The following is a 16,732-nucleotide window of genomic DNA, read 5'->3' on the forward strand; positions in this document are numbered from 1 at the left end:
TAGGTGGGGGCAGAGGGAGTTTCGTGGGGAAGCATGGCCGCCCAGCCTCACCCCTACCCCCGTTTGGCAAAGGGGGTGCAACACGCGCCCCAGCAACGGTTGGGCGGAGGTTTCCAGGATCAGGCCCTTGCAGCCTCTCTTTTCCTGCTCCTGGGGTCCCACCCAGGCCCTCTCACCTTCAGCCCCTTGGCTCTGTTGATGGCCCGCAGGGGCCGGAGCACCCTCAGCACCCTCAGGATTTTCACCACGGAGATGGCGCTGGACCTGGGGGAGGCGGCGGGGGGTGGGGGGTGAGGGCAGCCTGCTCCAGCCCTCCACCTGCCCCCGGCCTCTAGTCCTCCACATCTGCCATCTTTCTGTCTGAGCACACTCGCCTCGTTCCCCACCCTTCCCTTAGGCTGTGCGAGGACCCCACCCCCGGATAAAGCCGCCGCCTGCCCGGTGGTGCAGCACAGTAAGGGATTCCTCCATGGGTGGCTACAGGCTCTGTCTCTCTCATCAGACTGGGGGCGACCCAGAGGTAGGGACTGCAGCCCCTCCTGCTAAGCACTGTCACTTCAGTCCCGTTGGTGACACCCTAGGGGACCCTGGACCCCCCTCAATGGCCCTGAGAATCCCTCTCCTTGCAACTTGGTGCCCACCAACGAACGGTGGGTGGGACTCTGCTCTGAGGAGGGGTCCTCGCCCGGGGCTGGCCCCTGCCACTGCTCACTCGAGTCCCATGGAGATGAGGGACACGGCCACCACCAGCAGGTCCAGGATGTTGAAGTAGTTGCGGCAGAAGGAGCCCTTGTGCAGGAAGGCACCGTAGGTCGTCATCTGTGGGGAAAGCCAGCATCCTGGGTGGGTGGGGGCGGTGGGGAGCTTGGGGACGGGCGTGTCCCCACAAAGAAGGGCTTCCCGAGGGAAGATGTGCCTCAGTCTGCAGAGGCAGATGGCTGCCAGGAGGTCTCTACCCTTCACTCCACTCCTTGCTGTGTCCGAAGTGCTTTTTCTCCCATTCTCTGCTCCCAGTTCTGGAAACATGAGGACTTCTCATGGGCAGCTCCACCAGACTTTGCTCTCTGAGCTTGTCTCTTTGGTCAGATGCCATAGGGCGCCCCAGTCTCCTTCCCCACGGGGCCACAGAGTGGGGAAGCCCTGGCCCTTCTCTCCCCTCTGGAACATGATAACATTCCTCTTCCTCCTCTCTGGGAAGCTTCTTCAGAAGTAACCTCTGCCCTGAGGATTGCTGAGTGAGGCTGAACAGCCCCTTAAGACTGGAAGACCTTCACCAGGCCCGGACCCCTCTCCCTTCCCCATTGTCCCACCTTCTCGCTGTGCCTTCAGCTTCTTTCGTGTACTCTGTGATGATCTCCCAGGCCCTCTGTGCAAACACGCTATGCCCTTGAAGTCTGATGAGCCTGAAGCCTTTCCTGGCATTCAAGGTGATTTCTTCTCAACTCGCCTTCCCAGGCTCTGTTTTCTGTGCTATACCCCAGCCCAAAAGGACCACTTTCTCCTCTCTGAGCACGTCTGAACCACCTTCTCAAAACGTGTTTGCCATTTTCTGTCCTCCTGGACTGCCCCTGCTATCCCTCCCTAATGAAGTCCTGGCCACCTCTAATGCCACCACCTCCAGGAAGCCGTCTTGGACCTCAGGGAAGCCACCATCCCTCTGCTCAACTGCTTTAGTAGTCAAAGGCCTCGAAATAAAGAACTGTCCTGATTTCAGGTTGCAGCCTGCTCTGGGCTATTCCTTCTGCAAAGCTCGCCTCTCCCTTCTTCATTCATGAAGGTGAAGGCTGGGGCTACTGGGCCCCAGATGGGCCCTCCCTCTGCCTCTGAGACCCTCCACGGTGATGGTGTGAACCCAGTGTACCTGCCTCGAGAATGAGAGAACAGTGATGTGCTGTGGGTAAGGAAGGGGGAGCTACGATGGGACAGAGCTGCCAGAAACCCATCTAGGGCAAAGGTCACTTCTCTGGGGATTCCTGGGAGACGCCTTTTAGTCATCGGTAACAAAGGTCTCGGAACAAATCACGGCTCCCTGGGTCTAAGGCTAATTGTGCCTTCACTATGGAGGAGGAATGCCCGAGGCTTTATAGACGCGGACGTGCTCACTGAGCTGTGCTGAGACGTGCTCAGCTGCAGGTTGGTCGTACTTCATGTCCCCACCCATGCACCTGCTCACCTCCTTGCCCCAGCTTACGAGCAGAAACCCCATCTGCTCCTGGGTCCCGCGAGTCCCTCCCTGCTGTTCTCCACTTTCTTCTTGCTTTTCCCTCACCCCCGCCACCCAGCCTGTGAGCGAGTGCCGGGCGTGTAAGTTGGAGCCACGTGAGGTCTGCTATCCTGGCCTGGAGACACCACTCACCCAGGCTGCCCCACAAGCCTTCACTCACCTTGAGGACAATCTCCACAGTGAAGACAGAGGTGAACGCAATGTCGAAATACCCAAGGATCTGGTGACAGGGCAGGGGAGAGAGAAGTCGGTGAGAGGAAGAACCGAACAATGACATCATCGTTGTCACCACCATCACTATCATCATTAAAACTAGGCAACAAGAGCCTGTCACGTCACACGCTGAGACAGTTCAGGACCGGACCGGGCAGTCTTACCCCTCCAGGGATTTAAACTCTAAGAAACTCTGATGCCTATGGCCACACAGAGCCTACAGCTGAGCTCTGAGCCCCAGAGTGAGGTGTCCGGGTGGCTGAGGCCTGGGGCAGGGAGGGGTGCTGAGCTGGCAGAAGGCACAGGCCTGCCATCACCTGATTCCTCACGGACTCGGCCCGGATGGGGTCCTCCGCGGCCAGTGCGGCACTGCTGAGCAGGATGAAAAGAAGGATGAAGTTGGTGAACCAGGTAGCGTTGACAATGCGATGACACAAGACACGGATCCTGGGGGAAGATGGCCGGGGGGCCAGGGGAGCTGTGAGCCCCTGGGCACTCGGGCCTCACCAGCCTCAGTCCCACACACAGACGGTGGAACGCTCCCTCCCGGCTCGGCGGAGAAGGCTAGCCCGCACCTCAACTGTCCTCTGGCTGGACACGCAGGGGCCCTGCCCCTCATTCTCTCAGCGCGGCCCTAGCCCCCTCTCCCACCACCCGTCCCCTCCCCCAGTACTCCTCCACCACCCTCTGGTTTCCCCCAAAAAGAATGGACCCGGCCGATCTCCATCCACAAAGCAGACAGATGAAACTCCCTGAAGACTGCAGGCGATGTAGATTTTAAAGGTATAAAAGTGTGAAGCCAGGAAGAAATATGGCCTCACCCGGTTCTCATCCCCTCGTCCTGGCTAAAATTGCCCTCAGAAGGGAACGAAAATATACAGTCCCTCCTCGGGGGACTGTATGAGAGTCATTTTCTCATAGTGTAACCGTAGGCCCAAAGAATCAGGAAAAGGGGCCTTTTTAGAGCAGAAGCCATCTCTCTTCAAGAGCCCCATCAACCACCCTGCACAGCAGCCAAGAGACCACCCACTTGTTGGTGGGGCTGAAAATGAAGAAGGAGCTGGCTTCTGGGATGGGCACTGCCTTCTCTTTGAGCTGCAGCTCAGCCAGCGGGCGTGGTCGGGGGCTCACTGGGATCTCGGGCTCATCTTCCTCATCATCTCCTGTCGGGGAGGGAGAGAGAGACATCGGGGGCGTCTTTACAAACCTGACTGCTCCCCCAGGTCTCTGTGCTCCGAATCCAACCACGAACCCCCAGCAACCAGCAAGTGAAGGTGGTATCAGGCCAAGGCAGGGCACGAGGATGTCAGCAGAGGCCTGTCTTCATACCTCCCTTTCCCCTCAGGGAACAGATTTGAACCGTCAGGGGAAAATGGCAGTCCCAGAACCTTCCAGAAGTGGGGCCAGGAGCAAAGTCAAGGAGCCTTGCTGTCTCATCTGCTGTCTCAGGGCTGGACTCACACCATCCCAAGTGCTCACAGCTGGGAGACTGGGGGGTTGGGGGGGGGTGGTCTCTACTTCTGATGAGACCTGAGCTGTGGTCCAGGCTCTGCCCCTGACTTGCTGTGCATGCTAGTTACGTTTCTGTCCTTCCCGGGCTTCAGGTCCCCAATTTGTGAAATCGATTAGGGGAAGGAGGCTTGTTGAAATAAACAGGCTCTGAGCTCCTCTCCTGGGTTAGAATTCTAAAAATGATCATTTCAGAGAGAAACTGCCAGCATGGGAAAAAAGTCAATATTCCTTGAGCCTCGGCCAGTCCTCAGCACCGAGGCAGATACCGGGGTGGGAGGGATCGAAGAGGAAGACATAGGCCCTCTAGGTTCACTTGCTAGGTCCCATGGCTTCATGAGACAGCTGACTACCTGAGGTCCTCAGCTGGGCTTAGCAGGGGGAGCCAAGGTTCCAGTGATCAGACTGGGGGCACTGTCCAAAGATGGCCTGTCCCTCTGTTGGGTTCTGTGCTGACAGCTCAGAGCCTGGAGCCGGTTTCAGGTTCTGTGTCTCCCTCGCTCTCTGCCCCTCCCCCACTTGTGGTCTGTCTCTGTCTCTCAAAAATAAATACTTAAAAACATTTAAAAAAATGGGGGGGGGGGGGACCTGGGTGGCTCAGTTGGTTAAGCATCCCACTTAAGCTCAGGTCATGATCTTACAATTCGTGAGTTTGAGCCCTGCGTTGGGCTCTGTGCTGACAGCTCGGAGCCTGGAGGCTGCTTCCGATTCTGTGTCTCCCTCGCTCTCTGCCCCTCCCCTGCTCGTGCTCTGTCTCTGTCTCTCTCTCAAAAATAAATAAACATTAAAAAAATTTTTTTTTTAAATTGGGGTGTCCCTCGATATGCAGGTCTTTCCCAGTCTCTTGTTTCCCTCACCCCATCGCCACCTCATCCTTACCCCTGCTGGCCCCTGGCAGACCCCCTTGGGGAAGCCAAGAAAGAACCACTAGATTCTTCTCTCTCCACTGTGGCAGCCTGCACAAGCTCGCAGCTCCACCAGAAACCCCCCTTTCTCCCTTCTTATAATGAGAAAGTGTTAATTCTTAGAACTAATATATTTGCTTTCTTTTTTCCTTTGTCTATGCCCATTTTGTTAACTTCATTTTGTCCTAAGCCCTTTTTTTTTAATTTTTTTTTTAACGTTTATTTATTTTTGAGACAGAGAGAGACAGAGCATGAATGGGCAGAGAGAGAGGGAGACACAGAATTGGAAACAGGCTCCAGGCTCTGAGCCATCAGCCCAGAGCCCGACGCGGGGCTCGAACTCACGGACCGCGAGATCGTGACCTGAGCTGAAGTCGGACGCTTAACCGACTGCGCCACCCAGGCACCCTGTCCTAAGCCCTTTCAAATCGTCTTTGGAAAGAAGCAGAATAAATGTATTCAACTTCTTTGATAAGAACTCTCTTCCAAATGCTCACCCCACCTCCCCTCTACCGTCTACCCTCCCCCCTTCTTTCCAACCCTGTTCCCTTTCCTTAACCTCTGATTTCCTGAGTCAGTCATCTCGCCTGCACACCAGCCACTCCCACCTGCTAGGTGATGGTTGTTAGATGAAACGGCTCAAGATGAATTATTTTAAAACCCAACTATTCACTTCTGGCAGACATTTGAAGAGATATGATTAGCCCTGTCTTGATCAGCTCCATTCTCCCCACACATCACTTTGCAAAATTCTTTCATGTGTTCACTTACTCTATTTATTGAGTGCCTACTCTGTGCCATTTGGAGCACAAAAAGCCCCCCCCCCCCCCCGGAGCTCAGAGTCACTGGGGCAAACAGACGCTAATCAGCTGATTCCACAATTTCCTGAAACTGCACCAGTGACTCAGTGCTCCAAGGACCTGTGGGCGAGCTGAGAGAGGACCTCAGAGCTTTGGGCCTCCAGGGCTCTGCCAGGCAGCCTCTGTGAACCTATGTGTTCCCGCCTGCAGCAGCCACTTGTTACTTACATTTGTGAGACATTTATAGTTTGTCTGTGGCTGTGCATTACCCTCCTGCCCACCCTACGCTTGCCTCCTTCATTTCAATTCTCCCCACAGCGCAAGTCATGGTTCTGTTTATTCCTGTACCAGTCCAGCCCCAGCCCTGCTGGATGCTGGGTGGGGAGTAACCTGCCCATCTCCGACACCACAGACAGACAGGTCCTCATCTATGGTCTACTCTGTGTGGCCAGAGCGGAAAACTTGAAAACGGGAGTCCTCAGTACCGAAGTATATGACTGGCACTCAATAAATACTAGCTGAATTGAATGAAAATAGAATGTGTGGATTTTTTCCATTGTGTGCACTGGACACAAGGCAGGCGGGGCAGACGGCTTATTTGCATGACTAGGTCAGAAGGGAGGTCTCTGTCTTGCGATCCCCTCATGGAAGGATCCAGGAAGGGGACACCCAAGAGATCATCCCCGGGGAGAAATCAACACCAGCATACACCTCCAGCAGTCCCAGGATGCTCACCTGGGAAGTCAGCTGAGGGGTAGGGATCCTTCACTTCATTGACATTAGATTCAAATTCATCGATTTTCAGCTGTAGGAAGGAACACAACAAAGATGAGGATAAAAGCAAAGCTGCAGTTTCTGCTTACTGAGTATTTACTGGAGGGTCAGTGTAGGTGCCCACTCAGTCCTCCTTACAGCCTGGGGGATAGGTCGTATAGGATCATTCCTTTTTTATGAATGAGAAGCCAAGCCTAGAAAGGTCACACAAGTTGCCAAGACCTCAGACTGTCTGAGCCCGTGCACGGCATCCCCTGTTTCGTTCCCTGGGGCCCAATTCTCCAACTCTTGCACCTCTGCTTCCACCATTTCCAGAAAGTTTGAGCAGAGCCAGGCTGGAACAAGCAGGAAGTGATGGGAAGCCAGTCTGGGTCTCTCAATGGAACAGGGGTGTCAAGTCGGAGGGGGACGCCTTGACTGGGATGGGAAGCCGGGACTCTGAGGAAGTCTGGTTCCCAGAGTGGGGCATCTATGCCTCTCAGTATAAAGGATTCCTTGCGGGAGGGTAGCGATTTACTCTCCCCCCAGTAGAGTGGAGACAGATGTCCTCACCTGGCTGATAACCAGGCAGATAGCCCCTTTCCACATTCCTACCCACCCACCAGCACCCTAAGTCATGTAGGTGAAACCAGAGGACTTGTAGAGTCCCTCCCCATCCTGCCTCTGAAGATACCCCACACGATGCTCACCTTGGCGGTGGTAGGGATGCCTTCACCCTTGGGTTTCTGTTCCAGCTTCTTGGCCATCACTGACTTCTCTTCCTCTGACTTATCTGGAAGACCCCTAAGAAAGAAAGAAAGAAAGAAAGAAAGAAAGAAAGAAAGAAAGAAAGAAAGAAAGAAAGAAAGAAAGAAAGAAAGAAAGAAAGAAAGAAAGAAAGAAAGAAAGATCCCACAGTGGAAGCCCAACTAGAAAGTCCTCAGGGATCTGCTTAGTCTAATGGCATCTTCAAGGGGATCCCACACCAAGGACTCAGGGGACTCTGTGGAGGATGGAGCAGTGTAGACTGCCAAATGGGAGGGACTATAGCCCTGGGCAAGCCCTTTCCCTGTGATGAAAGGATATGATGCCCAGCTTGGGGCCATGACTACATACGGCTCGCTGGTCAGCTACGCTCAATGTTCATTGAAGGGTAAATGGGTGAAAAATGGTTTTGTGCCTAGTTCATAAAGAATTCACAGTGTGGGAGCATGATTTGGTTCAAGATGGGGCTCAACTCTTTGGAAGTGTCTGGATTACATTGCTCTCTTTCTCTTCCTATCCTGCCTCTCCCCAGAATATGCATACCATTCCCGCAGGCATGGGCACTGGAGGAAGCAGGACTTTTGTCTAGAACCATTAAGTATGGTTCTCCAACCAGCAGATGGAGAAAGGTGTAAAAGACCTGAGAAGCCAACCACCACTTCACATACAACAAGGCCAGGGGGCAGCAAAGGGAAATGTCTCCCTTCAAGAAGTGCAGGGACTCCGTGGCAGGACTGGTTGAATTTCTAGAACTCTCCACCAGCGTTTCCTGGTCCCACCTGCCTGGCTCTGCCATCACATTTCCTGAGGCCTGTCTAGAGACCAACTGCCTCCAATTCTGCGCCCAGGGACACCTCATAGGACTTCAGCCATCCCTATGCACGCTGGTTGCAGAAGCCTGCCCACTGGGGCAGGTGTCACTGTGGCACAGCCTCTGCTCATCAGGCTCCAAGGAGCCACCTGCCCAGAGCTAGGAGGTCACCATCAGGCATGCCAGGTCCCTCCCTTCTGAGGATGCAGCACTCACTTGGACATCTTCCTGCGTTTTTTCTCCTCAGCTTTGGCCTTCTGGGCAGAAGTCAGGCTCTCTGCCTCAGCCAGGTTGTCCACAGCGATGGCCAGGAAGACATTGAGCAGGATATCTGAGGGTGTCCGGCTAAGGAGTCTTGGGTTGTGGATGAAAGGGAAACCTGGGGGGCCGGAGTCTCACCCTGACCGTGGGTTGGCATGACAACCCTGCTTCCTTGATGGGGTGTTGGAATTCTTCTTGCCAGTAACCCCATGGGATGGCATGGGCCCAAGGGCACGGACAAGCATCCCCAGGGGAGCCTGACTGCAGAGGGTGCCCATGATGGGCCTTGAGTACCGTCCATTTCCTGCCCAGGACTGATCCCAGCTCTCTCGGGGGCCTTTGTGGGGCACCCGTGAGGCGCTGTAACTGAGAGTCGTGTGCTCAGTGCACATAAGCTCAAGGACCACTGGTTCCCTCCCTCCCCACTACTCATAATATCAAATTCCACGGTGCCGGCACCAGAACCCCGGGCACTGCCGGCTCTGTCTGCCCCGTCCACCTCGCCCTCCCCACTGCCCATCTCATTCTCGGTCTGCCTGCTCCCTGGTTCCTCCCTGCCTGCCTCCGAACCTGTGGAGGAGGCTGCCCACCAACGTCACGGCCCCTCCACCAGACCTGTTCTTGCTCCTGCCTTGTTCCAGGCTCACCAGCCTCTTTGGGATGAAATCCTCCCACCTGTAACCAGTCACCTCTGTGGTCCTTCCCCTTTCCTGGTGGAAGGAATTATCCTACAGTTCGACCTGCACTTGCCATATGCTACGTCCCATCCCCCTGCCCCCTCCATGAGCCTGGGAGCTCCCCTCCAGCCAGAGGGCCCGGTGCCTGGCAAGTGGGTACCCTTGACCCGCATTGTAAGCCCCCGCCCGTCCCAACCCCCTCCCTCCGCTCTTTTCTGTGCCCTGCTCCCAAGGGGATACAATTGCCACAGACAAAAAGGATGATGAAATAAATGCACACGAGCACCCCAGGGTAGGACGGCCCGCCGTAGGCCATGATCCCGTTGTACATCACAGAATTCCAGTCTTCACCTGTTAGGACCTAGAGGGACAGGGAGCACTGGGGTAGAGGGACGCGGATGGACTTGAGAGTCTTCTGTCGGGACCACACTGCCCAAAAGGCCCCCTCCAACTCTGTCAGTTCCCCTAAACCTTTCCTCTCTTCATTCACGGCCAGGACGAAAGGTCCCTGCTCTTCTGGCCTCTCTCCCAGTAGTCAAAAGTGGGCCAAGGAGTTTGACCATCGGGTCGCCACATCCCTGTGCTCTGTCCCTACTGCCCAGGCCTACCTGTACTACGCCCACCCATGCCTCCTGGCATTCCAGCCTCCCGAAACAGTGTGAAATGTCAAGTGTCTTCTAAGGCATGATACCAGACCAGCCCTCGGGTGAATGGAAGACAGAGAGGGTGACGTCATCTTTAAGAGCAACTGATTGCCACACACCGACCTCCCCACTGGTACCAACAAGGTGATGTTCCTCATGAGTGCTGGCTCCGACACAGGGGAGTGATGTGGGCAGTGCGTGAGAGAGAAAGCAGACCCTGGGACTCCATTCGTTTGGTATCAGTGATCCTACGATGGGCCAGCGCTCTGCTTGGCACGGGGGACACAGGCAAATAGGACAAGCTGGGCACAGCTCCTAGCCTCGGGAGGGTGAGGGAGGCTCACAGTAGAGAGAAGACAGGGGGTGAGGGGGCCCGCAGAGGGACCTTGAACTCAAACCAGCAGATCGCAGAAGGCTTCCTGGAGGAGGTGATGCCCACGCGGATCCCCAAGGACAAGAAGTGGGATTCAGCACCTGCGGCGCCGCCTACCTGGAAGACGCTGATGAGGGCCTGCGGGAAGTTGTCAAAGTTGCTGCGCCGCACCTCCGTGTCCTCGAAGTCGTACCTGCCCCCGAAGAGCTGCATGCCCAGCAGGGCGAAGATGATGATGAAGAGGAAAAGCAGCAGCAGCAGGGAGGCGATGGAGCGGATGGAGTTGAGCAGGGATGCCACCAGGTTGCTCAGCGACGTCCAGTACCTGAAGGCAGACGGTCACCGGTGGAGACGAGCGGCGGCCCCCACCCCCACCCCCGCGCCCCGTCCCCCCGGAGGCGCCCCCGCCAGCCCCGCGCTCACTTGGTGATCTTGAAGATCCGCAGGAGGCGGATGCAGCGCAGCACGGAGATGCCCAGGGGCGTCATGGCACCTGACTCCACCAGCAGCAGCTCCAGGATGCCGCTGCACACCACGAAGCAGTCGAAGCGGTTGAAGATGGACATGAAGTACTGGCGCAGGCCCAGCCCGCACATCTTCAGCAGCATCTCGACGGCGAAGAGGGCCAGCAGCACGCGGTTGGCAACGTCTGCGGGGTGGGCGGCCGGGCCTCAGCGCCCCTCTTGCCCGCCCCCTGCCGCGGGGACTTTGCCTTGGCCACGCCCCCCACCCGGGACCCCCTCACGCGCTTCCAAAGCACCGTCCCTGTTCTGCTCCCCAACCCCCCCTCCAGCCCAGGAGAACCCGGGGAATGTTTGCCCATCGGAGGAACGCCGAGGCAGACGCCCGAGAAGCGCCACCGGTCCGTGTTTTCACAAAACCGAATCCTGTTGCTTTTGATTTCACTCAAGTTAATGGGGCTCTGCCCCCACTCTGCTTACCGTACACATCCCTTCTCCTGCGGGAGGAGGGGTCCCCCCACCTTGCCAGAGCCGGCCCGTCCACCTAGGCTTTGCCCCCTGACCCCCACCTGGCGAAACCCACCCTCAACCATCTCTTTTCTCTCCATGTGCTTCACTTCTCCTTTCAAGTGGATTCTCCCATCCCCGTTTTAAAAAATGCAGAAGTCTCTCCCATTTCCACCCACCCCACCCCCCAAGCAGCTCCTGCTCTGGCTCTCTCCTCCCTATCACGGCCACACACAGCAAAAGGTTATCTTCTTGGATCTCTTCACCTCTTCACACCCTGCCCTGCCCCGTTTACCCTTTAACTCATACCTAACTGGGTCCACCTGGTCGCTCCACCAACAAACTCTCTCAGGGGCACGACTTTCAGGTCACCAAATCCAATGGTGGTTTAACCTGCAATTTTCCTGAGCTCCTGGGAGCACGGGGCACGGTTGACCAGCCTGGCTTTTTTTTCAAATATTCTCTTTCCTTAGCTTCTGTGACACCATATCCTTCTGGATTTCTTCTACTTCGCCTGCTTCTCCCAAGCCTCCTCTGCAGATGCCATTCTTTACCTAATCACTGAATGCTGACCTTGAGCTCTACATTTAGTGTATACCATCCTCTGGTGAGCTGGTGATGTCTTCTAAGGCCATAGCTTCTATTGCCATCCCTGCCAGTGACGCCCAGATTTTAATTCTTGCACTCTTAGCTTAGGATCCCTACATCCTGTGGGAGATGCGCCAGCATCTCCTCCCCTGTAATCCTCCTCTTGCTATCTTACAGTTGCTTCTACTGTTGCCCTCCCTATATGGACTTGGCATTACTCATTAGCATCTGTCCTCTCCTCTGGCCAAGTAAGTTTCCTGGAAGGCAAGAACAGCATATTGATTCTCTCTGCATCCTGGGTTCTTTCTCTGTGCCTTACCTATGTAGTATGCACGCAATAAATAGTTGGTGAAAGATTGCTGTTTGGGGAGTAGAATTCGAACCCGGATGTTTGCAGTTTCAGATTGCCGGTAATCCTCATGTTTGGTGTCTGAAATTGTAATAATTTAACCAGACACCTGGGTGCGCGGTTGGAGGCTTTCCAGTGAGCTGCTGTTACTGCCCCCAGTAATGCCAGGAGGAAAAATACTACCAGCCTATAATTTCCAGAAAACAATGTCAATATCTGCTTGACGTCTTCTGCAAAACCTGAGGTGCTACCGGCTGGCTTTGGCCATCGGCCACATCTGTCCCCTTCCTGGCTTCACTCTGTTCTGTCTCACCTTGCAAATGGGTCAACCAGAGAGGCTGGTTGTGGTGCTCTGAGGCGATAGACAGGGTGTTGAGGGCAACGACCAGGATCACCAGCCAATAGAAGACTCTGGACTTGATCACATCGTGGCACTTCCAGCGAAAGATGCGGTTCCACTGCCTCCAGTGGCGGCTGGGAGAGGAGAAAGAGGAGGACGGAGTCAAAGAGCTGCTTGACTCCAAGCTCCCTCCTTCCTGCGGTTGCTTTGGGCCAGACCGCAGCCGTACTTAGCCTGATCGCCCACTCTCTGGCCACACGGGAGACACTCAGGGCAAGAACTGCAGAGCCAGACTGATTTAAAATCTTGCCTCTTACTAGCGAAGCTCTTCCTCTTTTCAAAGGAGAATAATGACGATGCCAGCCTCAGAGGGGATTAGAGATTATGCGAGTACAATGCTTAGTTGGCACTGTGCCCAGTATCCTATAGGGGCTCCACATACGTTAATTTCAGCTAGAGCACACTGGGAGGCCTCACTTTGCTCATTATAAAAGGAAATTCTGTAACAGATGAATCATATCTGGTGTTGGTGAGGGTGTGGAAAGGGCACTGTCACAGCCACGGCAACCGCTTCGGAGAACCATTTGGCAGCGCCGACCAAGCTTTTCAAATCTACATACTCTTCGACCCAGCAATTCCGTTTCTAGGAATCGGCCCAGCAGAAATGTTCATACTGAGGGACAACTGTTCCCGTGGCGCGTTTGTGTTGTCAAAAATTGCAAAGGTTAAGGGGCGCCTGGGTGGCGCAGTCGGTTAAGCGTCCGACTTCAGCCAGGTCACGATCTCGCCGTCCGGGAGTTGGAGCCCCGCGTCAGGCTCTGGGCTGATGGCTCAGAGCCTGGAGCCTGTTTCCGGTTCTGTGTCTCCCTCTCTGTCTGCCCCTCCCCCATTCATGCTCTGTCTCTCTCTGTCCCAAAAATAAATAAACGTTGAAAAAAAAATAAAAAAAAAATTGCAAAGGTTAAATATCTTAGGGTATATTCATACTGTGAAATACTTCACATGCAAAGACATACCAAATGAAGGTGTGTGGACCATCAAGCCACAAAGACACAGAGGAAACTTAATTGCCCATCGCTAAGTGAAAGAAGCCAGTCTGAAAGTCCTACGTACTGTACGATTCTAACTATGTGACGTTCTGGAAAAGGCAGAGCTATGGAGACAGTAAAAAGATCAGTGGTTAGTGGCTGGGGTGGGGGGGGGTCGGTGGGGGAATGATGAGTACAGAGGACTTTTAGGGCAGTGAAGACACCGTGTATGAATTTATAATGATGGATGGGTCCCTGTCATTTCATATTTGCCCAAGCCCACGGGATGAAGGCACGGCACCAAGAGTGAGCCCTAGCGTAAACCAGGTGCATCAGGTGTACCAACTGTCCCATTCTGGTGGGGGCTGGTGATGAGTGAGCTGGGCCCGTGTGGTGGCGGGGTATATGAGACAACTCTGTGCCTTCTGCTCAATTTGCCGTGAACCTTAAAAAAATTAAAGTCTTAAAAACACCAAGATGGGTGTGTATGTATGAGGCTGCCCTAAATAGACGATCTTAAGTTAAAAGTGTTCATAGATGCTATGTGTATCATATTCATTTATTTATCAAATATTTGGCAGTACATAGTCTATGTTGGGCACTGTTCTGGGTTCTGTTGGGACAGTAGTTAACGCAAAGACCCCTGTCATGTAAAAAGGCAAGCAAAACAAAAAACCTGGTGTGTGTGTGTGTGTGTGTGTGTGTGTGTGTGTGTAAGAGAGAGAGAAGCATAGCAAAGGTCTTGGAGGGATAGCCATCTGTTACCATGGTTACCTCTTTGCAGGGCAGTGGGACCTTCATCTTTTCTTTGATGTATTTCTCTACCACTGGGCTTTCAAAATCACGGTTATGTATGGATTTGTAAAAGGAAGCAGCCAACCAAACAAATGCATCTTCCTCTTGAGACAAAGGCACTTGAGCCTGGAGTGTCTCCAGACCCCTGGCTGGGCAGCCTCCTGCCTGCAAAGCTCTCCATGCCACCTCTTTGCAACGCACACCTTCCCTCTTCCCGAGCAGAGGTTTCCGGGACTAATTAGCCCGCCGACTCCCCTCTCATCAGAGGGCAGCAGCAAAATCCTCTCCTTGCCTCCTGGCAGGCTCCCAGCCCCTTCCCTGTGTGCTGTATAAGCAGGTGATCTGCTGAGTGCCCTCTGATGGCGCTGAGGGATAGGGCATGTGACTCTAAAGCTAGTAAGTGGGTTCTAACAGTACATGGGGAACAGCACATGGGTTCTAACTCCATGTCTCGGGGAGTTCTGAGTCTGGGAAGACCCTGGGGCGAAGGGCAGATACTTACACAAACTGGATGATTTTGTTCAAGCCCTCGATTTCATACAGGCTCTCTGTGTCGGAGCCTCCTTCATCCAGAGACAGCTTCCCTGGGAACGAGAGAGGAAAGGTGGGCCAGTCTTTGGGGCCCCTCTGGGCTGGACACACCTAGGCCGGGCACACCTGGAAAAGGGGCCATTGGCTGGAGGCACCTAGTGGGCCTGGATGGCTCTGTGTTTTCCTGAGCCGCCCGAGGAAGAGCCCACACTTGCAGGGGAGGGGCGGCTGTGGGCAGGCAGCATGGCACTCTGTACTTCAGGAGGAGCCCCGGGCACACCCGGATGCCATCATTTCGAGCCGTAAGGCTTAAGGTGGGTCACTCACCCTCTAAGGGCCTGAGTTTTCTCACCTGCAAAATGGCAACAGTCTACCTGCCGGAAGGGCGACGTGACGCAGTGCCGTCTCTGGGAGCCGACCGCGAGGGGCCGCTCAGGGGTGGGGAGGGCATGCTGACTATGCCTTTGGGCCCGAACCTTCTCTCAAGTCCTCAACGTCCATGACCTCGCCCTGCGTGATCCAGCTCATGTAGCCCCGGAGGTCCTCTTCCAGCTGCTGCTTCTCTCGGAGCTTTTGGAAGGTTCCCCTGGACTTGGCCTTCTCCCGCTCCTTAGTGAATTCCCTGAAGGAACAGAGAGATGGGGAAGGGCGGAGAAAAAGAGAGGGTGTGGAGAAGGATTGGGCTTCCCAAGGACAGAGAGAGCACGTTCTGTGGCTGGATGCGCCCCTGCCTTCGGGCCCAGGGTATCGCCCGGGGTCCAGGTGCCCTTCCAGGTGACAGAGGGGCAGCTCCTCTCGTGCCCCCTCGCCATCCACACCCTCAGGAGCACCTTGGAGCACCCAGCCTGCCTTTCTCATTGCCTTCTCATCTCGTCTGGTATTTTATCCTCCCTCGTCTTGGGGTCGCCTTGGACACTAGGGGTTAATGACATGACCATTTCCCTAACAGAATCAGCCACGGATCCTCAAATTTTCCAGGCTTCCCTGACCCTTGAAGCTACCTTAGGAATTTAGTTCTGCTTACAGACTTAAGGTCTGGAGGAAATTCCCCTGAGTCTAGAAGAAACCAGGTGGCCACACTGGAAGGAAAGGACCGGAGGGTCAGCAAAGGATCTTCAGACCAGCAGAGACAACCCACTAAGCAGGGTGGAGAGAGAGGGAGGAGAGAGGGAGACGCAGGCACAGTCATTGGCTTGTCACATTAGCGCCTCAGCCCTCAGCACCATCCCCAGGGACAGGGCCCGGGCAGGGGGGCTCTGACCCTTTCCTGCTGTGGATCCTTTGGTAGTCCCAAGAAAACTGAGGCTATCTCCTCAGGATAATGTTGCAAAATGCACAAAATAAAACCATCTCATTACAAAGGAGTCGATTGTATCGCAATATAGTTATGGACATATAAAGAAATTGTGGTAAGTACGTATATGCTTCTTTGTTAGCTCATTCCCTAGCAAAGCCGAGTTGCAGATCTAACAACTCTCATAGTTTCAAAGTAATAATGCGTGTTGTGTGGGTTCTATTGGGACAAGTCACAGGGAGCGCTAAATACCACTGTGGCGCACTGTCTCCATGCCTAGTGAAAGGAGACGCTAGATTTCAATCAGAGCTAGCAGAAAAGAAAGACAAGTTTTTCTCATTCAAGTTCACAGACCCCCTGAGTTCTTTCTACAGAGTGCTTGGAGGGAAGCTTCTGGGGTGGGGTGATGGCCATGGGGAAGGGGGCTGATGGTCACTTCTAGATGCTCCACTGTGGCTGCCTTGGAGCCGTCGCAGAGAGAACAGCTCTCATTAATAATGACCATTAGTAGTTAGTGCTTGTTATGTGCTGGACTCTGTTCTAAGGACTTTCTACGTATTAACTCATTTAATGCTCCCAGCACCCCTATGGGATTATTCCCATTTGACAGATGAGGCACAGAGAGGTTAGGTGACGAGGCAAAGGTCACACAGCCACCAAGCAGTAGTGTAAAGATTTAAACTTGGACAGTCTAGCCCCAGTCTGTGTGCCTCACTGAAGGCCCCACAGACTCCTAACATGAAGCATCAGCTCCTGCACATCCAGGGGCAGGAGGCTGGGACCTCGGGGGCTTCACCCAGAGGGAGTGCGGGTGTAGAGGGACAGAAGAAGAAAGGATGAGAGAAGGCTTGGGGAGAAGGGAGAAAAATTAAAAATCGAGGGGCTCCTATCTGCATCTTCTACA

At 54.4% G+C, this 16,732-nt stretch overlaps 1 protein-coding gene across 3 annotated transcripts in view; it reads right to left on the minus strand.

Annotated features, from left to right (window-relative positions):
• The window catches only part of CACNA1S (calcium voltage-gated channel subunit alpha1 S), a 66,397-nt gene that overhangs the window by 25,654 nt on the left and 24,011 nt on the right, over nucleotides 1-16,732 (minus strand). For all 3 annotated transcript variants that reach the window (XM_043569401.1, XM_043569402.1, XM_043569403.1), the window contains exons 8-21: nucleotides 15,011-15,156; nucleotides 14,506-14,587; nucleotides 12,154-12,314; nucleotides 10,359-10,584; nucleotides 10,053-10,260; nucleotides 9,159-9,279; nucleotides 8,197-8,311; nucleotides 7,115-7,208; nucleotides 6,387-6,456; nucleotides 3,468-3,600; nucleotides 2,755-2,884; nucleotides 2,385-2,444; nucleotides 713-819; nucleotides 177-264 (exon numbers count right to left, since the gene is read on the minus strand). In XM_043569401.1, coding sequence (XP_043425336.1) covers nucleotides 177-264; nucleotides 713-819; nucleotides 2,385-2,444; nucleotides 2,755-2,884; nucleotides 3,468-3,600; nucleotides 6,387-6,456; nucleotides 7,115-7,208; nucleotides 8,197-8,311; nucleotides 9,159-9,279; nucleotides 10,053-10,260; nucleotides 10,359-10,584; nucleotides 12,154-12,314; nucleotides 14,506-14,587; nucleotides 15,011-15,156 — 1,741 coding nt within the window. The remainder of the gene's footprint in view (nucleotides 1-176; nucleotides 265-712; nucleotides 820-2,384; nucleotides 2,445-2,754; nucleotides 2,885-3,467; nucleotides 3,601-6,386; nucleotides 6,457-7,114; nucleotides 7,209-8,196; nucleotides 8,312-9,158; nucleotides 9,280-10,052; nucleotides 10,261-10,358; nucleotides 10,585-12,153; nucleotides 12,315-14,505; nucleotides 14,588-15,010; nucleotides 15,157-16,732) is intronic.

Source organism: Prionailurus bengalensis, chromosome E4 (genome assembly GCF_016509475.1).
Source record: "Prionailurus bengalensis isolate Pbe53 chromosome E4, Fcat_Pben_1.1_paternal_pri, whole genome shotgun sequence".
In the NCBI taxonomy this organism is placed as follows: domain Eukaryota; kingdom Metazoa; phylum Chordata; class Mammalia; order Carnivora; family Felidae; genus Prionailurus; species Prionailurus bengalensis.